Here is a 22,881-nt window from a genome sequence, read left to right as displayed (position 1 = left end):
CGAAGCCTTACTGTTTACGAGGCGAAGGAAACAAGGGGGGAAAAAAAAGGAGAAAAAAATAAATAAAGAAGAACAAGGAGGCTCCGCTCACAACGTCACAGAAGGGTGAGAAAAAAGAAAAGAAAAACAAGAACAAAACTCAATAATTCAGCATGTGTCAGCACTTGGAATTGTGCGGAATTGGCCAGTTTGGGGTATTTATCCATGTCGTACTGTATGCGTCTCACAACCTCTCGCCGCGTGTGATCTTGCAAAATCTTGGTTTGTCTATTCAGAAGCCTACCGTTAGTAATAATAGTATGTATGTATATCCTCGGTGGATAGCATGATATATAAACCCCCACTCGAATCCATGTACCATGTATGAATGAGTCGCACACCAGCCAGCTCCGGGATTGGCAAGTGGTTTTTTTTTTTTTTTTCCTGCCTCCGAGTGCTGTGCGACATCGTTTGTGGGCGGGCGGGCACTTTTGCTCGCCTCCACTGCCACTGGCCTTAGCACCCAACATCACAGGGGAGCCTGTTCTGGACCCTTCTCCTCAGCTGGCTCTCCCACCAACGTTGGTTAAGGTAAGGTAGGTATCCTCCAGCGGGCCAGCTGTAACAAAGCAACAGTCACTACCGGGAAATTAGGAATAGCTGCAACTGTAAGCAAAATGTACGAAGTATGCAACTGGTATAAACGTGAGGATCATATTATGTGCGCGCGCCAATCCTTATCTCTGATATAAATGCAAAGTCTTTTAAAATGCACCCGGGTATTCCCCCTTTCTATGTTCATCACCACATATCCTAAGAAAATAAAAAAGCCAATCAAGTGTAACAAACCAACTTCTGTAAATCATCGACACATGCTGCCGGCCGGGGAGGGTATCTCGAAATTATCCCGCCTGAAGCAAAGCCGAGCCGTACTACAGGAAGAGAAGAAAAGCGAAAAAAAAGAAAAAAAAAGGAAGAACATCTATAGGGCGAACGATTTTAGGTCTTGGTCCACAAAGCAAAGAAATAGAAAAGGAAACAAGGGGTAGTCAGGGAAAAGAAACGGAAAAGAAAAAAAAGAATCCGCCGAGGCAGAAGGTCGCAAGGTCGCAACTTTGGAGGGGCTGGCCAAGCTGAATGACCCAGAACATTGCTGGTTTAGTCAGTTGTTTCCCCTGAGGAATGCTGGCACGGCGCTCAGAAGCCATGGGGCCGCTGAGCTGTCTGTGCTGTATGTATGTCGATCTCACCGGTGCCCCATCGTGAGTATTTTGCTTTTCGCGCATAATCAGCCCATCCCGGTCCCGAACTCTCATCCAGGTTGACTACTAAAGCTGGGTGGGGTGGTAGATATTATGGTGGCTGGGGGCGTGAGTGGAAGGCGGCGGATTCGAGTATCCGGAGTGAAGTCCCGACTCGGAAGCTGGTGGTTGATGCGTGTAAGCTCCGGTGGTGTGGGATGATTCATGTGTCGCTGGTTGATGCGTGTATCCGGTGGTGTCCCCTCCAGAAGCCGAGGCTCCTGGAGGAGACGCTGATTGCTATAAGGGACTTCCAAGTGGATGTCCATGCGGCGCGCCTCCCTCTAGTGCTATGGCTCTCTCCTGGCAAGCAGCTGGTGTAAAGCCGGTGCCTACTTTGCTAGACACTATTCTCCATTTTTCCCTCTCGTAGTCTTGCAGAGCTGTTCGAAGTTTTTGATCCTATAGTGCAGACCGTCCTTGTTAGTACAGTAAACGCCGGATTCAGGAGTATCAGCCCACGGAATGGTGAGCTCTTACGTTTTCCTCTGTCCATTGCGTCGTTTTGGCCTTGAGCTTGGTGCAGTAGCGCACTTGCAGCGTGCCACTGGACCTCCCAGGGAAGAACTCGGCGATCTGCTTCCATGTGAGGCTCTTGTTTTCCTTCAAGTCCACCAAGAGCGCATCGTCTTCTGCTGTGAACTTTAACTTTGGTCCTCTGGGTCTTTGGGCCGGAGGTGGCATGCCTGCCTGGCCCACCACGCTTGGTGCGCCACCACCAACGCCACCAGCTCCTTGGGAATCCCGGCGCATCATCTTTGAGGGAGGACCGGTCTCAGGCATACGGTGGTGATGATGTTGAGGCGTCGATGCAGATTGCGCATATGACGCACCCATGTGCTGTGACTGCTGCATTGGGTCCATCTCGCCTTGGTCAAGCTCGGCGATGCCGGGGACTGAGAGATCGAGATCATCGGGTCGGGATCGCTTGATGCCACTGCTCGGGCCTGACTGTGTCGGTGTCATTGACGGGTAGAGCGGTGGTGGGACCACTGAATGAGGCGATGGACCAGCCCCATACTGCGTCGGCGTTTGGTGTCCTATGTGCCGCGACCCCGAGTGGCTGCTCATCTGCACCGGATCTAGCAGCACCGGGTGGTGGTGGGATGGAGTTGAGCGATGCTGCGGCAGTCCATGAAGGGCCGGAGGATGATGTGAGTGCCCTGACACATGATGGGCGTGATGCTCCGTGGGGTCGTGCAGTGTGGACGGACCGGCGAGAGATCGGGGGTGGTGCGGCTCGTAAGCATGCGATGACTGGCTTTGCTGCGGCGGATGCGACTCCTGTGGTGAGTAGTCATTGTAATCCGCCTGAACTCTATAGTGGCCCGCCAGCGTGCCGATGCATGGGGTCCGCCAGAGCGAACCGCTCTGGCTGGTTGCCGGAGTCTGTATGGAAAGAATGATAATTGTGAGCCCCGGAGGGCTGTTGCGAGGTCAACTGTTGAAACTGGCCCTCGCCTTGGCCTCTGAAGTAGGAGACCTGATATGCAGCTGCTGTCGACCCCTCTTGGTAGTAATGTCAAAGCCGTCGATCGATGTCGGGGAGAGCACATATGTCTGTATCGATTGTTGTTGCTGACCGCGTTTTGCAACTGTTTCTGTTCGGTATATCCTCAAGCTCGCTCTTCCACTCACTCTTTAAGAACTTTGTAGTTCTGTCGGTGTGGATGAGAGACGTTAAATCTCAGTAAGAGAGAAGAAAAAAATAGAAACTCTAGACCGAGCTGGTAGCAGACAGGGGCAGCCCTTTTAACAGACAGTCGTATTTCCAAACGGTTTCTCGAGTGTCTGATGATGAGGATCTCCGCCCACTTTCTACTGTAGGCCTCGGTGCGAGTCCCCAGCCTTTTTTACTTCTCACTGTTCGTGCTATTGGTGGTTTGGTGGAGGTACCGGTGTGGGTGTATTAGTGTGGGTTGGGGATTCAAAAGTTACTATAGCAGAGTTTGGGTGGGCAAGGGCTGCATTATATCGTCTGATCTGCTCGGGTAGAAGACGAGGAGGGCCCAGCAAAGTGGAAAGGGAATGTTTTGCACCGGGAACAAGATTGAAAGCAGCATGTACTTCGTACGGTACGTGAAAAGGGCTGGGTCAGAAGAGTGGTGTTCCCGAGCAAGGTGGGCAGCGATGACGGTAGCATAATTTGGGGATCTTATGCCATGGTCTGCCAACCGGAATAGAAACAAACGCCTGCCAGCGACCCCGGTCCCCTGGTAGCAAGTAGGGTAGGCAGATAATCTAGCTTGCCAGGTAGTCTCCTAGGGGAGGAGTATGGATACTAAGGTAGGCAACTTGGGTCGAGAGTGGGGAGGGGGGTGTGGCTGGAATGTGACTCTAGGTGTGCAGGGGCTGGGAACGGGACCTGGATGCGTGATTTCGCGGTCGACCGAAAAGAGAAGGGCTCACAGGCGAAAAGAGATCAAGGTGTGGAAAGACGCATGGAAGGTTACAAAACAGTGCAGCCGAAAGGAGAATTCATGCTGAAACGAGAGGTCCCATGCATTCGGAAGAGGACGCTATACTTTAGCGGGGGGCACAGCAGGCGATACAGAGCCGATGATGGTTGAGGAGGCGAAGCGGTGTGGGGGGGTAAAGAACTGGGAGGGTAAAAAAAAAAATAAAAAAAAATAAAAAAGAAAGACAGAAAGAAAGAAAGAACATTGAGCTGGAAACGACCACCCTGGAATAACGATGGGTACTCACTGCGCTGTAAATTGGGACCTGTACCAAAGCTACGCGCAGCTGGCAGCGCATCGACGTGATCACGGTCCAATAGCCTGATCAAGGCGAGGTCTTCACTAGGAGCGCAATTGCGGGTAAGAAATCTCCGTCAACCAAGAAAAACCAGAGACTGGCTGTCCAGCAAAAGAGGGCCAGCAAACTAGGGGGGGTACGTCAAGCTCGTCGGACGGTACTTGTGGTTGAGAAGTGGGCTGGCTTCAAGGATATGGGGGATGGATGGTATAACAGACCAGGGATGGGCTATAACAAAGCAAAGCGGAGATCACGGGTGCTAGCCTTGACGATGAGGGGACGTGATAGCGCATCGTGCTCGAATCTGATCCCCGTCCAGCCAAGAGGCCGCTGTAGACAGGGCGATGAGATTGGCGAATGACAGTTCTCAGGGGCTGACCAGCGGGAAATGTTCGAGAAGGAAAAAATAGGGGGATGGGAAATGATACGACCCGAATAGACACATGATTTGGCTCGCAATGCAGCTATAGTGGCAGGCACACAGATGCTCCCCATTTTGTCCAATCTTGATCCAATATCAATGGGATCTGTCAGGCGTCAGTCAGCAATCAAAGCAGGCAGCTGCCAGTTCAGTTAGAAGGATAACCATTGGGGCATAGCAGTACGGGGCCGCCAGTAGGTGACAGGACAGACATGTTCGGTTCAGGTGGCTGATGTCTGGATGGATGGTCAAAGCCGGGCTTTGTCTGATCCTTCTGATTAGCTGGCAGCATCAGGTCCGTTGAGATGGCAGTCATGCAACTAGGCAATGCGATCCTGGACGAACGATGAACTATGGGACGAATAATGAGCGCTCGCCCCGAGGAACCGATATGCTGACTAGTGTGTTTCCAAGCGGCTCCGAATCTGAGGTATGGATGCCCAGGAAAACTTTTACATTGTAGACTGTATACGATAGCTTGTCAGCAAGGCGTCAGCAGCCTTGACAAGACGTCCATGTACTCTAAGCCTCTTAACAGGTGTGAGAAAAGAAAATAATAGAAAAAAAAATTCTGTAGGAGGAGGCTTGCAGGGTTGCGTAGCCGCAAGCCCAGCCCAACCCAAGCCAGCTAGCTGGTGGTTCGCCTATCCAGTTCTGTGGACGGAAATTCTGACAAAACTGTGGAAAATCCTGGCCGTCGGCGAGTCCAAGATTGCTATGGTGAGCAGCTTTGAGCGGCAGAAACGAACCGATTGGCGGTTGGCCAAAGTGGTCATGGATGAGACCGGCTGCGACTTATGCGGAGGGGAGCATTGAACAGTCGAGGATGCTTCAGGGAGTCGCATGAACGGGAAACGTTTCACGGAGCCTGGCAATAAGATTGGTGAATTATGCTTCTGAGCGGAGGGTGGGTGCCTTGGACCTTGGGCGAGGCTTGTCTTGGCCCCGTCTTGAAACCTCGTCTGCTCCCTGCTCTGCTTCTAGAAGAATGGAAATTGCTTCTAGCGGGGCTTGGGGGCTTCTCTCCTTAGCCGCTGCGCCAATCGGCTTGCACAACGGCGCGCAATTCGCGACCGTCAGTTGCGTCTTCGTCGGCTACTCTGCCTCCGCAGCTAGCTCCTGCGGATACTGTGGATACTTGCCCATGTAGGCGAGGGCCGTCATAAAGTTGGATCTACAAGAAGCAGGTCATTAATTCGAAAAAAGAGAGGCTCGTACTGTACAGGAGGACGTGAGTACGAGATTTGTTGCTTCTCTCTATTCGCGTTACTTTTTGGTTTGCCGGGATAATTTGGAACTTTCGAGTGTCGTGTTGGAGAACTGCGGGGACTACCCATCAGGCTACGACAAGGGCTGGGGACTTCCCAGCTCCTGTACTGTAGTAGTCCAGTCTGGCACAGTGCCGCGTCAACTAATTACCACGTAGCTCCCTGACTTTCGCGCACCAGACCGTCCGCTACGGCATACAGCCCGGACAAGGGTATCGGCTTGTAGGCTTGGTGACCTACGAAGCACCATCCATTTAGGCGGTTGCTCCGATACCTGACTGCAACGTATATTTGGAGTGATCAAACATGGTTTGCGGGGAGAACCCAAGTATAGAAGAATAGGGCTATACATAACAGTTCCTGAGTCGATACGAATAATGGAATTGTCTCGACTCGACCTCAAGTCGCGAACTATATTTTTCTTTGTTCGTATGCACGGGCACAGTTCAGCAAATATAGTAAAACACGAGGGTGTAGCATGGTACATGAACGCAATCTACAAGTATCTTGACTATTGCGTACAAAGCAGAGTACGAGATCGTCAAGTTGGCTGACTTGCCAAAACAAAACACTCTGGGGTGCGACCCACAGTTTGCTAGCTGAGATAAACATAGAACCAGACACACAATATTAGTTCGCTGTTATTTTTGAATGGTTCCTTTGGAATCTCGCATGAGCAACCAGAAAAAGAAACATCCTCAATGATTTCGGTTGACGAGGAATATGGGGAAATATTTGCAAATATAATATATTACGTAGGATTTCCAAAATTTTCAAGACATGATTCAGGGATTGCGAATCGACCCAAACGACCTAAACGAAGACAATACGCAGTATATGGATCGATACTACTACTAATATACCCGTTCTAAAACCATGGATTAACCTGTGCTTGCAGCTGGCGGGGGTTCTATAGGGGCCCGCCCATTTTCTATCGGGAATGTAACGGTCATAATGCGGCAGACTGGTGTAAACATATGGAGTAATAAGGCAGAACATCGATAATACCTTATCTACCGTATCTTATTCTTAAGGTAGGAACCTAAGGTACAGTATTCCGGCAATCAACGTGATAATCAAACTGTATAGGTCAAAGGAAAAGTTCGAGAAGAAGCTAATCGGAATTACAAACCCCGTTCTCTGCGGACTATTAATTCATTCTTTGTTTTATTATATTGTTTGCGTCCTCTCCATCGCTTTATGTAGATTGCAATCTTGAAAATGGCGACACGCACGCACACACACACACCCTCCCCCTACCGGTACTCTGTACATGCGCTATGGATGCGGGGGGCGAAATTAGTGTCGACAAGACTGCGCCCTATGGCATCACTTGATTCGACTTTGGATCTGGTTCACTCCTGCACACCCCAGAAAGTTACTGGTTTGGGCAATTTGGAACTCGCAACCGCAACATGCAAAGAAAAGGGATGCATTGGTTCCAAACTTCCATTGTGATGTCGTCTCGTCAATGATGGTCCTTGTGCACATGTTGGTCTCCACATCGGAAAGAAGAAGCATAAAAAAGATGACGATAAATCTAAAGATGCTGCTGACATATCACAAAAGTTAATGGGGTTTCACATTATTGCAAAAGACACAGCCACTCGGGATCTTCTTCCCAGAAACTCCGGCCGCAAGCAAGCCCATTTGGGATTAATTATTCGGTGATAAACCCTGGGCAGGTTTATTATTGAGGAATCGAACCAAAAAAATTGCTGACGAGGTACAGTTTGTTTACTTCTCCTCTCCCCCACTCATCGGCCTCTCCTTGCGGACATCAAATCGCCAGATAAATCGTAGCGAGCGTCACCGATGGGGTTGTGATGTGGACTCCAGGTTTCGTTTGGCGCTCACTGAGGGGGGATGGAATGCTACTACAAACACGGCAATTTTGGACGACCTTGAAGGTTTGACCAGAGTTCTCTTTGTGTGTTTTGCAGGGCTCAAGCGGCGCCACGGCTTGTGTGATCATCAATCAGATCATTGACGTCCTGGATGCCAGAGTCGCACCAAGATTCGGCATCTCCCGAAGTCGACTCCGTGCTCGCTGCAGGCGGACAAGGAGGCCGGTTGAGGTCTCAGGTCCCTGGATAATGCCCCACCAGTGTGCCCACTTCAGCCTCCAACTAACGACCACGCTAGCGATTTACGCATAATGCATGATCTTCGGCAATTTCATCGGAGGGGTCTACTCTATTGCTGATTCAGAAATTACTACCAAGACTGCCTGTTGAGTAGATGATTATCAGCGCCAATACGAAGCCATGACATCCTTTCGTCGGACTTCGCAACTTTTTCTGTATTCCGAAATCAAGCCCGGATGATCGGATCCTTTCTCCAAGGATTCCATTTATCCCAAGGCAGGACCCTGAGTGCAATTGGATGAAAGCTAAATTAGACAGCTGACGTCGATAGCCATCCAGAATTACAGATGAAGGGTGGTTGCTAGGTCTACCTGGCAGTACACGGCAAGCATTCTCATCAAGACTCATTCAAGGACGGCGAGGCCGAGATGACATCTTCGCTTCGCTTTCCATCCTCTTCCATAACTAGGAAGGCAGGTGTGTAATCAACCGATGATTTTCAGGTTCGGTAATCTCTAACTGAGATGAACCGTATGCATCCCAAAGCCTTTTCCCTGGGCGGGCGCGTTGTTGTTTCGCTTGCACATCAGCCTGGATGATCACTCATGATTTGGTTCACTTGTTCTGTTCCGTTTGCTGCCGCCTGGGCGTCACAATCTTGTCTCCCGGTCCCCGGACTCTCCTTGAACTTCTCGTCACTCGAACATCTGATCTGACTCGCCAGCTGCTAAAACGAGCACGTGTTTGTCACATTAATAGGATGGATGGTACGATGTATATGAACCGCAAAAGTTTTTACTGGGAACAAGCTTACAACATCTAGCTGCAGCGGAGTCAATGGAGCAATCGATACCAGTTTCTAGCTGCCAAATCTAAATCGGTCCAAGGGCTGTTAGGTCTAGACGTAGGTAGGCAGTTTACGTATGTTGGGATGTGCAAGAACTACACGCGAGGGCTGAAATCGCCCTGCAAACTTTAGTCTTTGGTAAAATTAGCGAGGATCAGCGATGTGTAATTCTACGTGCGATTTAATGCTAATGTGGGGGGGGGTATAAATTTCCATATGATTCTATATAAATTGCATAAATTATAATTTTAAAGCCCGAAATATAGTAATTGTGATTGATTTGCCTTGTTATTTTCCCTTGGTTTATGTTATAAATATAAATTCCGTTATATATTTTTGGGGATTTGTAGACCCCACAGCGTTAAAGCCCCCAAATAATTCAGACGAGCGGATCTGAACATATATTAATTTGTATAGGTTTTCCTACTGAAACTACATGCTTTTACACAATAAATCTCACGTAGCATTTACTATATACAACCCGCTGACCCTCGCTAACTTTACCAAAGGTCAAAGTATTATAGGCCTCGCGTGTAGATTAGGTTTAGATTAGATAGACTTTGAATGGTGTTGCTACCTGAAGGGTTAGGGTCGGAATGGTATCCACTCTGACTCTTTGCCCTCGTGATGTCATCGAATCGTTCTTGTCTGGGTACTCACTACTCACGTGCCTTCGTGCAAACGACGCGATCGCTCGCAACTCCGAGGGTCTTCGCCGAGAGACTCCCTCTCCACCGGCTATCATCGGGGACTTGACCTGGTTCGACAGAAGCTTTTACTTCTGCCTCTTGTCGGGATTATTCCGTCCTTCGGCTTTCACGAACTGATTGTGAGGCCGATTCAGACTGCTTTGACTTAGGGTTTTGTTCCCCTAGAACTAGTACAAACCTAGGCAGGCAGTCAAAGGGCAGTTGCAGTAGACTTCACCCACAAAGTGGCCATCAACAATGGCATCGGGCGAAGAGAATGACCAGGACTTGTCGCAGGAGTCAGTATCTGCTGAAGCCGAGCTCGCTGGCTCGACTGCGACAAGCTCCGTCCCACCCCAGGCCGACGATGAAGCATCCGCCTTGGCCGGTCTCACAGCAAACGTGCGCGACCAGGACGAGCTCGAACGAGACATCACCAAGCAGGCCAACGAGGCACTGATAGATGTTGAGGATCAGAAAGATCAGAAACGCATCATCAAGGCCAAGGCTGAGCAGACCAAGCTTACCGACAAGCTGAACACGCTGATCCAGAAGAAGGATAGCGGCAATCTCAGGCATGCAGCCCTTCAGCGAGTCGAAGTAGACATTGAAAAGGCGAGGAGCGACATTGATCAGATAAACCGGGACATCCTTGATTTGAGTGAGCGCATTGCGCGCAGACATGCAGTAGATGGCGAGAGCACCACGGCTGACGGCAATGGTTCTCTCTCCAAGAGGCTGCCGAACGAGACGCAGCGTGAGTATCTCATCCGGACCGGAAAGATCACACCTTTTGCCAGGATCGGAAGAGACAGGCCTGCTGGAGTGGAAGGTGATCTCGCCGACGCCATTATCGAAGCGGAGGATGAGGCCGCAGCTGAAAAGTTGGAGAGCCTCGACGCACAAGCGCCACGATCACATCAAAACCTCCGGGCTCCCGGGTTTGCCAACGACGCCAAAGAACTCCCTGAATCTGCCGTCGAGTCCGAGTTCTCTTTACGCCCCAGGAAGAAGCGCAAGATACAGCAAGCCAGCAGCTCCCCTCGGGCTGGCTCAGATGACGATTTCAGACCTTCATCGGGCCGCGCGTCTTCAGAAGAGGCAGAAGAAGCCTCAGAAGATGGGTTTGACTTGGTTGGTGTGCTTTTCACTGATCGAAAACGCAAGAACGGAGTCAAGAGTAGGTTGACGAAGGATGGCGCAGTCGACCTTAGCGGGATCGACGATGGCAGTCCAGCCGTTTACAAAAGGAGACTTGACATCTGGGTCAAGCGCAGAAGAGAAGCTCGTATGCGCTACCAGCTAGCCAACGGGGCCACTGCTGAAGACGACAAGGGAGTAGAGGAATGGTGGAAACCATTGCCTGACCAGCCCGATCATCATTTCGACAACGGCCTGAAGCTCCCAGGCGATATATACCCTGCACTATTTGACTACCAGAAAACAGGTGTTCGGTGGTTGGCCGAGCTCTACGAACAGAACGTAGGCGGTATCGTCGGCGATGAGATGGGACTTGGAAAGACGGTACAGCTGATATCTTTCGTTGCTGCCCTACACTACAGTAAGAAGCTCAAGAAGCCTGTCATTGTCGTCGCTCCAGCCACACTACTTCAGCAGTGGGTAAACGAGTTTCACAGGTGGTGGCCGCCACTGCGAGTCTCAATTCTACACTCGTCAGGCAGCGGAATGTATGATATTCGGAATGAGGGTCGCATCGAGGACGACGACGACGGTTACTCCTCGGACGAGTCTACACAAAAGTCCAAGAAGTCCAAAGGTGCTGCTGCAGCAAAAAGAATTGTTGACCGGGTGGTTGAGAGCGGCCACGTACTGGTGACTACCTATGCTGGTTTACAGACCTACGGAGACATCCTCATTCCAGTCGAGTGGGATTATGCCGTGCTCGACGAAGGCCATAAGATTCGCAACCCGAATACATCATTGACAGTATACTGTAAAGAGTTGCGTACTCCCAACAGGGTCATCCTTTCAGGAACCCCGATTCAGAATAATCTGGTCGAGCTTTGGTCATTGTTCGACTTTATCTACCCCATGCGTCTTGGGACTTTGCACGAATTCCGAAATAACATCGAAATTCCTATTAAGATGGGTGGCTACGCCAATGCTACGAATCTCCAGATCATGGCTGCCCAGAAATGTGCAGAGACGCTTAAGGATGCCATCAGCCCTTACCTTCTACAACGCGTCAAGGCTGATGTTGCCACAGACCTCCCTAAAAAGAGCGAGCAGGTTCTCTTTTGCAGGTTAACAGAGTCGCAACGGCAGGCTTACGAACAGTTTTTGGCTTCCCAGGCTATGGATCAGATCCTGAGCGGTACCAGGAAGTCCTTGTTTGGTATTGACTACCTCAGGAAAGTCTGCAATCATCCTGACCTTGTGGAACCCAGCCTCCGCAATGATCACCACTACAACTGGGGTAGTGCCAACAAGTCTGGCAAGATGCAAGTTGTTAAAGCGCTCTTGCAAATGTGGAAGAAGTTCGGGCACAAAACCCTTCTTTTCTCGCAAGGCACACAGATGCTTGACATCTTGGAGGATTTCGTAAGGAAACAAGATGATATCACCTACCTAAGGATGGACGGCAAAACAGCCATCAAGGACCGACAAGCCATGGTTGACCAGTTCAACAACTCTCCTGGGATCGACCTGTTCCTGCTGACTACCAAGGTTGGAGGCTTGGGAACGAACCTTACGGGGGCAGACAGGGTCATCATCTACGATCCAGATTGGAATCCCTCGACAGATGTGCAAGCGAGAGAGCGTGCTTGGAGGCTTGGACAAAAGAAGGAGGTTACTATCTACAGGCTGATGACCGCGGGAACAATCGAGGAGAAGATATACCAGCGACAGATCTTCAAGCAGTTTCTGACAAACAAGGTGCTCAAGGATCCATCTCAACGCACGGCTTTTGCGACAATGAACGACTTGCACGACTTGTTCACGCTTTCATCCCACGAAAATGGCAAAACCGAGACAGGAAAGATGTTCCAGGACAGCGAGGTCAAGACAAAAGGCGGAGGTGTGAACGTGACACAAGGTGCCTCCAAGGTGATTATACCAGGTTCAGACTCTTACCATGTCCCATCGCATCCAGCCATGAACTCGGAAGGCAAGAGTGAGCACCCCAAGGACGATGAGAAAGAGTTGAGAAACATCGCTGGTGTGGCAGGCCTCGAGGATTTTAAAGACGAAAATGAAGAGAAGCCAAAGAATGAGGAAGATCGGATCATGCAGGGGATTTTTTCGAGGTCCGTACACAGCACATTGGAACACGATGTGATCATGAACGAGTCTGGCGGGAGCAAGAAGCCCCAAGCCAGCCGTGAGATGCTCAAGAAGGAGGCAGAGCGGATCGCCGCTGATGCAGCAGCCTCGCTTCGCCGCGCAGCCGAGCGAGCACGACATGTCGAACCAGGGCGTGTGACGTGGACGGGAGAGGTTGGTGATGTCGGGAGGCCCACAGCGCCAAACATGAGGCGTGGCCGCGGAGGGGGACCAAGTTCGGGGTCGATAGTACCGGGGCTTGCAGACCGGCACGGCATAAGCGCTGGTGGGAGGGGGTCGGGGTCATCGTCGCGCTCTGGCACCCCTGGTATTTATGCAACAAACGACTTTATGCGGATGATACCGCCGTTCATCAGGCGACACGGCGGTCAGGCACCATCGAAGACGCTGGTGGACCACTTCAACCAGTACTGCACCGGTCCCAAGCAGTCGGCAGATTTTAAGGAGGCATTGCATAAGGTAGCGGTATTGGACAAGTCCGGATCGACGATGCGCGGGATCTGGAAGCTCAAGCCTGAGTACAAGACGACAAACCCCAGGGTTTGAGACAAGGTTGTGATATGTATGTAAAGAGTCGGGGGGTGTCACGTTCTGTTGTAACGGCTGCATTTTGGCGCTGTTGGCGGATAGCAAGGCGTTCTTGGCATGGTTTAAAATAACGTTTAAATAGGACTTCCCTTGGACAACATGGCAATGGCTTCACAAATAACTTCAGATCGGCAGTCTGTAGGGATATTCCTGAACTGACGTCGCACTGGATTGACGGTGGTTATCTAGGCCGCGGGTGGGTATCAAGGTTCATTCAACCATCATGGTGATTTTTATCTATCTTTTGATTTCCGCGGTCGTGCCAACAGACATCATGTGACCAGGAATGTTTGATATTTGGAGACCAGGCAAGTCAATGCCGTCCTCCTCGTAATGGTCAACGCCGCAAAGAAGTTCCAAATCCCAACAAAGCCATAAAACCAACCAAGATCCTTGTGCATCCCATCCGTAAGCTTTTTTTTTGTTCGTTGCTGATCGTGAGGTACACCACTTCGAGTTTGCGCACACGCTCAGAGACGACGACCACGGCGACCACCCTTGCGGCGGGTCGAGTCGGAGGGCGTGGGAGTAACGTCCTCGATACGGCCGATCTTCATGCCAGAACGGGCCAAGGCACGGAGGGCGGACTGGGCACCGGGGCCGGGGGTCTTGGTGCCGTTACCACCAGTGGCACGGATCTTGATGTGCAGGGCGGTGATGCCCAGCTCCTTGCAGCGAGCGGCGACGTCCTGAGCAGCCAACATGGCGGCGTAGGGCGACGACTCGTCACGGTCGGCCTTGACCTTCATTCCACCGGTGACACGGCAGATGGTTTCGCGGCCACTGGAATCACCCAGAATGTTAGCCTATGCATCAAGCCACCAGAGTGTGTTTCTTTGTGTGTGTGGGTGTGTGTGTGTGTTCCCGATCCAAACATTGACCCAACACGGACTGGGCGGGTTGAGCGGGCATTGTTCATGACCCGCCCCGCCATTTTGTATGTACGCGTGCTTTGTGTGTTCGGTCGGTCGACGACGGGGACAGTTGCGTGTTTTATTTACCTCAGATCGGTGACGTGGACGAAGGTGTCGTTGAACGAAGCGAAGATACGGGCAACGCCGAAGACGAGCTCACCTAAAGCGGGGTTCTTGTTAGTATACCGCCACTCTCCCGATCGTGAAGGCACACGGCAAAAAGACACCAAGAGAACTTGGTGCGCTCTAACCACGGGCAGGGGCGCTGGCAGTTTCACTCACCCTCGCGGACCTGGGGGCCCAAGGAGATGTTCTCCTGGGCGGGACGTTGAGTCTTCTTGGGAGGCATCTTGTTGGTTAGTTGTTTGGCGGGATATTTGGTGTTTGTCGACGGTGAGCTTGGGTTGCGGGAATGTGAAGACGATAATTTTATTCCAATGCCACACTCAAAGTAGCGTAGCTTTGACCGGGCGGGAAATCGAGGCAGTAAGCTTTGCAAACCCTACGTGGGGTTGTGTGGATATGTCAACCAATCAAAGCGCATATTCTAGCGGGTCCGCATCCATGTTCCTTTCTCGCACCCTCACATTTCCCACTTCTTCTTTTTCAGTGAGGGACGAACTTTTTTTTTTCCCTCTTTCAAACACGTCCCGACCCAGCCAAAAAAAGACCATATCGAAGGTCCTCGCCGTCAACCAAAGTCAAAATGTCTTCGTACGGCATCCTTCCCCCTCCCTGAGTACGACTTGCGTGCGGTTCTACGCGAGATTTGCAGATTGTCGTGGTCCTCTCGCTGGAATCTGTTGCCATTATTGCTTGTCCTTTTCGGAGAAGAAAATTTTGCTACAGTACCAGCTCGAATGTTCCTTGGCCTCTCCCTCTTTCTCTAGACCTGGAATATGGTTTGCAGACTGAGAGATGTTGCCTCGGGTGTTGGGGATGAAGAAACCAAGTTTTCTTCTCCCTCAAGATCATTGCCGCTTGCCAATCGTCGACGGCGGCCTGAGACATTGGCCTGCTAGCTTCGAGGAAGCATTTGTGCAAATTTTCCCAAGGCTTCGGCTAGGGTTGTTGTCGGATGAGTGTCAGAGTCAGAGTCCTTGGCCGAGAAGCCTTGAACGCGCGACCATCTCACCGATCAAATATATCACTTCGAGTTAGCCACACGAGAATGTCGCATTTGGCAGCAATTCTCAACCGGCGCTCTCAGACTCATACCTTGTGTATGCCGGACTGCGTACTAATCTGATTGTGACTGCAGCACTGTCCCCACCAACGACCAGATCCTGGTCCCCGAGACCCTCCTCAAGAAGCGCAAGTCTCAAGAGAAGGCTCGCGCCGAGAGGCTCGCTGAGCAGGAGAAGACCAAGAAGGTAAGCCTCCACCGTTGCCGGCCTTTGTGTGGTGTTGTCGTGTCAAGGAAATGATGGACAACATACCCTTTGCGACTAGACTCTGTCGATGCTGTTGCAAAATTACCATCTTTCGGGTCTGACCCTTGACACGACACCATATCTTTTGTTGTCACCACAGGAGGCGTGCGATTTCTAATTTGAAATGATGCTAACCCCCCCTATGTAATAGGCCAACAAGGACAAGCGCCAGGTCATCTTCAAGCGTGCTGAGAAGTACGTCAAGGAGTACCGCGATGCCGAGCGCGAGAAGATCCGCCTCAACCGCGTCGCCAAGCAGGCTGGCGACTTCTACGTCCCTGCTGAGCAGAAGTTGATCTTCGTCGTCCGTATCAAGGGGCAAGTCAATCTCAGGATATACTCACTGCCTTGGAAGCATCATACTAACCCGCACACTACAGTATCAACAAGATTGCCCCCAAGCCCCGCAAGATCCTCCAGCTTCTCCGTCTTCTCCAGATCAACAACGGCTGCTTCGTCCGTGTTACCAAGGCCACCATGGAGATGATCAAGGTCGTTGAGCCGTGGGTTGCCTACGGTTACCCCAACCTGAAGACCGTCAAGGAGCTCATCTACAAGCGCGGTTACGGCAAGGTCGACAAGCAGCGCATTGCTCTTACCGACAACTCCATCATCGAGGCCAACCTCGGCCAGTACGGTATCATCTGCATTGAGGATCTCATCCACGAGATCTTCACTGTCGGCCCCAACTTCAAGCAGGCCTCCAACTTCCTGTGGCCCTTCAAGCTCAGCAACCCCACTGGTGGTTTCCGCAGCCGCAAGTTCAGGCACTTCATTGAGGGTGGTGACCTTGGCAACCGTGAGGAGCACATCAACGCTCTGATCAGGCAGATGAACTAGGTCTATTTCACTTTGGGTTTCTGGGAACGGGTTGGTAGTTCATGATTTTTGATACAAAACGGCATGGTTGCACGGCGTTTACAAAAGCAAACTGGGCTTTTAGGGAATTGATGATTTCAATGAGATTCCGCCGGCCCAGACCAATGTGATCAAGATTACTTTTGCTGTTTCTGTGTAGTGTTGTGAATCGTAGCAGCCTTTGCGTGGATGTATTCTTCGCTTGATGGATTTGGGCGTTATGCACATGCTCCATACTGTCCCGTAGTCACAGTGCCTTAATGTTTCTATTTTAATGATCCTGTCGAACCATGACCGTGCCTGGTCCCTACCAGCTAGTCTAGTAGAACGGAGATGGATTATTGCTTTATTTATTTACTGTTTGACTTGCTATGCTATGCCTGAATGATTCATGTCTGTATTGTTATTTACTCTGCGGTCGCATTCGTCTATATCTTGACGTCAAAGCTGGTGCCGCAACCACAGCTGCTCGTCGCTAGAGGATTGTCTACAATTTTGAACTGAGACCCTATCAGCTCCATAGTGAAGTCGACCTTGCTACCCTTGAGCAGTTCCAACGACGGCTGATCCAGGATGATCTTGGGTTCGGCAAGAGGGTCGGCCGCGTCCTGGGCATAGTAGAATATGGTATCGTCCTCCCCAACGACTGGTTGTTGCTCCCCATCGGACGAAGGTTCTGCGGCTGCTGCAGTCGGCAGGGTCGGAGGCAGGGTGACAAGCCGCATCAGGTACTGGAAGCCGTGGCAGCCGCCGCTCTCGACCTGGATGCGCAGGGCGAGCTGGGGGTTTTTGTCCTTGGTCATGATTTCGGATAGACGCTGGGCAATTGGGTATCAAGTTAGTTTCTGGTAGAGGCAGAGCTTTTTTTTTTTTTTTTTTTTTTTTTTTTTTTTCAATGTCGCCAAGCTATGAAATGGGGGAGAAAAAGTGAGCTAGTGGCGCCCGTGCCATACCTTTGCCGCTCGGGGCGTTATCTCCAGCCTCATCTCGTTCCCATCCTCGTCCATCTGCGGGTTGTGCAGTGTCCTTGTCTCACAGGCCCGGGCCGCCGCCGAGGCAGAATACTGGCGCCGGCCGGCCACCAGCGGCAGGATACCCTCGAGCGTCGGGGTGGGCGGTGGCGCCGGCGGAAGGTGCTGCTGCGGCTGTCTTCTCCGGGGACTGAAGCCGCGGGGCTGCTGCTGCGGTGCTATCGGGACGATCCCGGCTCCCCATTGCCGGCGCGTCGCGGCCGTGTTGTTGGTAGTGGCAAAGTAGCGGATGGTCGAAGCCGGCAGCAAAATGTCGAAGAAGCGCGGCGGCGAGGTCCTCTGTGCGGCGACCTGGAGGAACAGCCTTGCGGCCGAGACCGAGTTTGGGCAGGTATTGACTCTAGTCATTGTTTTTACGGAAGTTGCCGACATTTTAGAGTATAGTGTTTATTTTTTTTCGTATTATTGTTCTTTTGGGATGATGGTCGAAAGGTAGCTTGGTTCGGTTGGAGGTTTCTTTTTTTTTTTTTTTTTTTTGCTATTCGGCAAGTTGCATATGTCATGCGTGGAGCTGGGCAAATGTCAATTGCTAAGCAGAACCGAAGGCAAAAAAAGAAATTATAAAAAAAATTAAAAAAAATTCGCTGGATCGCGTTAGTTGCTGTTTGACCAGGCACGCTTGGCTGCTGGCTGCTGGCCTGCTTGGCGAAGTCACATGACCAATCAAATTACAAGTAGCGTTGCCTTTTCGGACGCGGGGAAAGGGCGCATCGTTGAATCTTAGTACGAGCTAACCAACCTCTTACATCTCTGATCAAAACGTCACCGTTGAAGAAAGATGTATTTCCCCAAGTCAGCTTCTGCATCCATTGCTGTCAGAGTTCTGGTTGGAGTTGACGCACGAAATTATTTTATTTCCTTATCAAAGCAAGCCTCAGCCTAACGTAATAACCTTTGTAGCACCTTTAAAATTGTTTTCCCCAGGGAACTTTAATAAGCCCTGGACCGACTCAGCCAAGCTGTTTCCCCAACAGCTTTGACGTAGGGCAAAATATATTATCACCAACCTTGAACAGGCCGTTTGAACAAAGAATTGCAGCCAACTAAACAAAAGAATCAATTCAATACGAACTATAATTCTTCCTCCACAGCATGGCACGTATGATGCCGCTGTTCCGACCACGGACATCAGATGAAAACAAAAAGATCGGGGTTAGCCCCAGGTTTTTACATCCCTGATCCCATCTTTTGGGGGGGCTACCATTCGCTATTGAGGGGAAGCATCGGCAGTTATCTGGTTGGTTGGATACCCTTTTTTTCGCCGAAACTAACTACCATAGCTCCTTTTGGTTCCGGTCAAACAGAGACTTCTTTACCACCCTTGGTGAGACAAGTCTGGGTTCTTGGCTCATGCCGTCACGCTTATCCCTTTGAAAAGTGTTGAACGTCGGCCCATGGGCTGTCTTTCTTAATGATTTACGCACCGTACCCCGGTGGAGTGCTGCTGTTTGCGGTAGCTAAAGCTCAGGGAAGTAGCTTGTATAAAGCTGCTCCTCGCTCGCCACGATGGCTGATAACTTCGCATCTAATTTGTTTGCCTTTATGAGTTGTACCCGCCTGTCAACGTGCTTTCTTATAGTCTTGAGCTAGATATATAACCCGCAGGGCGGTAAGACAAAACATACCAACTAGATTTTCTTTTCCTTTCACCTTGTACTCCTCCTTGGGGGAATCGCGGACCCAGACATGGATGTCAACGTCGAAACATCTGCGAAAGCTCCCTTGGTCAGCGGACTGGCTGGTTTTATTCTCGACAACTGGGCAATCATCATTTCCGCCGCCCTTGTCATCCGTGCCCTGTACCGACGATATGTCTCCCCGCTCAGGAAATACCCAGGACCTTTCCTAGCGTCTATCTCACGCCTCTGGAAGGTCATTTCGACGGCGTCGTCCCAAACGCAGTTTGATCACATCAGGCTGCACGAAAAGTACGGACCCGTCGTGCGGATCGCTCCCGATGAGGTCTCTCTCGCTTCCCCCGAGGCGGCCAGGCTGCTGCTCAGTGCCGGGAAGCGCTTCACCAAGACGGATTTCTACTCTGTATTCCCGCCGCCGGAGAACCCAGATGTTTGTTACCATCTCATCTCCTCTCCTCCGCGGATGAACTTTGCGCCACGTTTTTGTTCCAAAAAAAAAGAGCCAGTTTCAAACTAACTGAACCCGGCCCGAGTTAGATATTCACCGAAGTCAGGGAGGACGTGCACGCACGCATAAAAAAGGTCGCCAACGTCCCGTACTCCATGGCCGCCATGCAGCAGCTGAGCCCCTTCATCGACGACAGCATCGAGGCGTTGGCGCACAAGCTCGATGGCATCGCGGACGAGCCGACCGACGACCGGGACGGCCCGCGCGTGGACCTCGGTCTGTGGCTGCACTGGTTCGCCTTTGATGTCTTGGGCGAGGTGGCCTTTAGCCGGAGCTTTGGGTTTATCGCAGAGGGCAAGGACGTCGACGGCGCCATCGAGACCATCGACAGGTCGCAGCGCTACAACGGCATAGTCGGCCAGGTGCCCTTTGTCGATCACCTGCTCCGCCGCAACCCGCTGTGGAAATTCGTGCCCAGCTTTAATACAGCTAACGCCCTGATCACAAAGATCGCCATGAGCGAACTCGCTCGCCGGAAGCCGTTTGATAAAGAGAGCGAGGGCAAGTGGAGGGGCGGGGATGGGCGGCAGGATCTCCTGGCTAGTTTGATCAAGGGCCATCTGAAAGATCCAGAGCGCTTTTCAGAGGGTGATGTCTTTGCCGTTGCCCACGGAGCCATGTGAGTTTTGACTTTGGTGCTGGTTTTGTGCTGCGCTTTTTCACCTATAAATATACTCATATTGACGATTTAATGCACCGAAGCTTCGCTGGTTCCGACTCGACGGCATCGACTATGCAATCCTTTTTCTGGCACTGCTTCTCCGACCCGCGCGTCCACGAGACGCTCCTGAACGAGATCAACAGCGCCGTCGCCGGCGGCCACATCCCATCATCGGGCAACATCAGCTGGAGCGACGCCCAGACGCTGTCTTATTTCCAGGCCTGCCTCAAGGAGGCGATGCGGATGCGTCCGGCCGTTGGTCTCAACATCACCAGATACGTTCCCCCCGAGGGAGCTGAGCTCGGCGGGCATTTCTTCCGCGGCGGCACCAGAGTCGCAGTCAACGGCTGGGTGCTGCACCGAGACAAGGACGTCTTTGGGGATGATGCAAAGGACTTTAGACCCGAGAGGTGGCTGGAGGATGCCGAGAACGCAAAGAGGATGGATAGGTACATGTTCCAGGTAAGCAATAGTGCCCCAAAACAAGCCGGGCCTAGAAAAGGGTACAGATTTGTTGACCAGATCTTACGACGCAGTTTGGTGGTGGTGCACACGTCTGTATCGGCAGGAACCTGGCGCTCCTGGAGATGAATAAAGTGATGCCCAGGTTGCTACGGGATTACAACTTGCATCTAGTCAACCCTGGCAAGCCGCTGAAGGCGACGTCAAGCTTCTTTGTGGTGCAAAGTGGGCTTGATGTATACATTTCTAGAAAGAAGAAGTGATTTCGTCACTTGGTTAGGATTTCCAGAGTTATGGTTCTGTTGGATCAGATCTGGGTTTTTGTATACTGTGAGCTACTTTGGAAATTTTCTACCTTTGGATAAAGTGCGTGATATGTGGTAGGCATTGGTTTGGATGAAAAAAAAAGCACGGGTGCTAGTTTGGCAACTGCTACAGTAACCAGCTTGAGGGACACAGCAGGCGGGTTTAGTAGGTAGAGGTGGGCATTATTCGATGAATGACGCCATGCTGAGCTTCCGAAGTTTGTACACCTCTACCTTACCTACCTAAGCGACCACTTGGCGCGTCATTATGGTCCTGCCGAATTTACTATGTAAATACTAAAGAAAGGTACTGCACCTCCCTTAGCAGCCTTTGGTGGGGTTGATGTGATGATCTACATTGAAAGAGGCGCAGATCCACGACTTGAAAACTGTTGACAACGCAGGAAATACCACTAGAACTAGGTCTAGCTAGTTCTAGACAGTGGCAGAGGTGCAAGACAAGAAGAAGAAAAGCAACTCGAGAAACCAAAAATCACAAAATGGCATCCACAGCCCAGTGGTCATTGACCGAGCACCTCCTCGAGAGCAACCCAGAGGCCTACAAAGCAGCAACGCAAACCCCATTTCTCCTCGCCGCAGCCGAGGGCCGACTGTCCAAGGAGCTGCTGGGACGGTGGTTGGCCAACGACAAGCTCTACATACAGGGCTACATCAAAGCGGTCGGGCGCACGCTCGACGCCGTCGACCTGCCGCAAACGACAAGGACGACGCCAGCAGCGCAGCAGCAACCGGGTCCAGAGGTCGAGTTTGTAAACTGGATCTCGGACGCCCTGGCCGGCCTCTGCCGCGAGCACGGCATGTTTGTCGACGTCGCGACCCGCTACGGGCTGGACATGACGCTCGAGACGGGTCCGAACGGCAGGGTCAGCGAGTCGGCTAAGCTGCCCGGGCTGGTGCAGTTCGAGGCATTGTTCGCATCGCTGTTTCCCCGCGGCTGGCACGCCAGCAACGCCGAGGTGGGCGGGCAACAGCAGCAGGGGCACAAACCTTTGCCGTGGCTCGAGGCCGCGGTGGTGCTTTGGGGAACGGAGCGGATCTACCTGGATGCTTGGAGCTGGGCAAAGTCTCGGCAGAGCGGCAGGTCTACCGATGAGGGGGAGGACCAGGACGGGGGCGCAGTCAGGAAGGAGTTCATCCCCAACTGGACCAGCTTGGACTTTTCGGCATTCGTCGCGACGCTGGGAGGGGTGTTGGATAGGGCAGTGGCAAGGGAAGGGGAGGACGAGGCGGTTCGGCAACAGATTGTCGATAGGGCCAAGAGCAAGTGGGACGAGCTGGTTGCTGCCGAAGCTGCTTTCTGGCCAGTGTTGGATTCTTGAAAAAAAGAGTCCAGGGTAGGTGGTTTATTGTAGCTCGTCAAACTTGTGTACAGCAATCGAAAAGAAAAGCGGGGAAATTTCCATTCTTCAGGGGGTCGAAATAGCCGCTGCCAAAGGTGGGCTGAAAGCAAGCTGCTCAAAATTACAGCCAATCCTTCATCTGCCCCCCTTGGGGAAGCGCTCCCTTCAGACAAGTCCAGGTTTCAGGGCCACTCCTTCTTGGTCCCCTCAATGATCACCGAAACAATCAAGAAGCTTTATGTTTATTGAGATCCCTTGAGTCTGGCCTGTCATCCCGTCTTGTCCGTCCTTGCATCAGACCAAACGGTCCAACAACCGTCCTTGCCGTGGTTGATTGCTAGCCCTACACTACCGTAGATACCTCATAATGGTGTATGCACTCTCACACCAAATCTGTCACTTTGTTTACCTAGATGAATCCAACACCTAGTTTGGAGCTTAGGCCGAACACCCCAAGCTCCCCCTTGC

At 51.6% G+C, this 22,881-nt stretch overlaps 8 protein-coding genes across 8 annotated transcripts; 5 read left to right on the top strand and 3 right to left on the bottom strand.

Moving 5' to 3' along the window:
• Positions 1-676: 676 nt before the first annotated feature.
• On the bottom strand, positions 677-2,920 carry MGG_05240 (MYB DNA-binding domain-containing protein). Its single transcript, XM_003712747.1, has 2 exons — positions 1,761-2,920; positions 677-1,682 (listed from the first exon to the last, which is right to left on the bottom strand). Exons 1-2 carry the CDS (start codon positions 2,349-2,351, stop codon positions 1,521-1,523), a joined length of 753 nt encoding a protein of 250 aa, XP_003712795.1. The 5' UTR covers positions 2,352-2,920; the 3' UTR covers positions 677-1,520.
• A 1,884-nt stretch (positions 2,921-4,804) lies between these two features.
• Positions 4,805-5,608, top strand: MGG_16893 (uncharacterized protein; the record flags this gene model as incomplete). The annotated part of the gene is made up of 3 exons (XM_003712746.1): positions 4,805-4,888; positions 4,944-4,996; positions 5,464-5,608. 3 exons carry the CDS (start codon positions 4,805-4,807, stop codon positions 5,606-5,608), a joined length of 282 nt encoding a protein of 93 aa, XP_003712794.1.
• A 3,730-nt stretch (positions 5,609-9,338) lies between these two features.
• Positions 9,339-13,673, top strand: MGG_05239 (DNA repair and recombination protein RAD26). The gene has a single exon (XM_003712745.1). The coding sequence runs from the start codon at positions 9,608-9,610 to the stop codon at positions 13,199-13,201; it is 3,594 nt and encodes a 1,197-aa protein (XP_003712793.1). The 5' UTR covers positions 9,339-9,607; the 3' UTR covers positions 13,202-13,673.
• Positions 13,304-14,608, bottom strand: MGG_05238 (40S ribosomal protein S14). Its single transcript, XM_003712744.1, has 3 exons — positions 14,440-14,608; positions 14,245-14,317; positions 13,304-14,026 (listed from the first exon to the last, which is right to left on the bottom strand). Exons 1-3 carry the CDS (start codon positions 14,504-14,506, stop codon positions 13,714-13,716), a joined length of 453 nt encoding a protein of 150 aa, XP_003712792.1. The 5' UTR covers positions 14,507-14,608; the 3' UTR covers positions 13,304-13,713.
• A 255-nt stretch (positions 14,609-14,863) lies between these two features.
• MGG_05237 (60S ribosomal protein L7) lies at positions 14,864-16,430 on the top strand (the record flags this gene model as incomplete). The annotated part of the gene is made up of 4 exons (XM_003712743.1): positions 14,864-14,871; positions 15,419-15,530; positions 15,742-15,908; positions 15,971-16,430. 4 exons carry the CDS (start codon positions 14,864-14,866, stop codon positions 16,428-16,430), a joined length of 747 nt encoding a protein of 248 aa, XP_003712791.1.
• A 346-nt stretch (positions 16,431-16,776) lies between these two features.
• Positions 16,777-18,112, bottom strand: MGG_05236 (mitochondrial protein required for iron metabolism). Its single transcript, XM_003712742.1, has 2 exons — positions 17,402-18,112; positions 16,777-17,266 (listed from the first exon to the last, which is right to left on the bottom strand). Exons 1-2 carry the CDS (start codon positions 17,849-17,851, stop codon positions 16,877-16,879), a joined length of 840 nt encoding a protein of 279 aa, XP_003712790.1. The 5' UTR covers positions 17,852-18,112; the 3' UTR covers positions 16,777-16,876.
• Positions 18,113-19,165: 1,053 nt separating this feature from the next.
• MGG_05235 (uncharacterized protein) lies at positions 19,166-21,219 on the top strand (the record flags this gene model as incomplete). Its single annotated transcript, XM_003712741.1, has 4 exons — positions 19,166-19,546; positions 19,654-20,243; positions 20,327-20,747; positions 20,822-21,219. The coding sequence occupies 4 exons, from the start codon at positions 19,166-19,168 to the stop codon at positions 21,008-21,010; spliced, it is 1,581 nt and encodes a 526-aa protein (XP_003712789.1). The 3' UTR covers positions 21,011-21,219.
• Positions 21,220-21,250: 31 nt separating this feature from the next.
• MGG_05234 (uncharacterized protein) lies at positions 21,251-22,824 on the top strand. Its single transcript, XM_003712740.1, has one exon. It carries the CDS (start codon positions 21,553-21,555, stop codon positions 22,390-22,392), a length of 840 nt encoding a protein of 279 aa, XP_003712788.1. The 5' UTR covers positions 21,251-21,552; the 3' UTR covers positions 22,393-22,824.
• Positions 22,825-22,881: the final 57 nt, after the last annotated feature.

The sequence above is a fragment of the Pyricularia oryzae genome, chromosome 3, assembly GCF_000002495.2.
Source record: "Pyricularia oryzae 70-15 chromosome 3, whole genome shotgun sequence".
Classification (NCBI taxonomy): Eukaryota; Fungi; Ascomycota; class Sordariomycetes; order Magnaporthales; family Pyriculariaceae; genus Pyricularia; species Pyricularia oryzae.
Note: the sequence above shows the minus strand (reverse complement) of the source record. Positions and strands in the feature narration are given on the sequence as shown.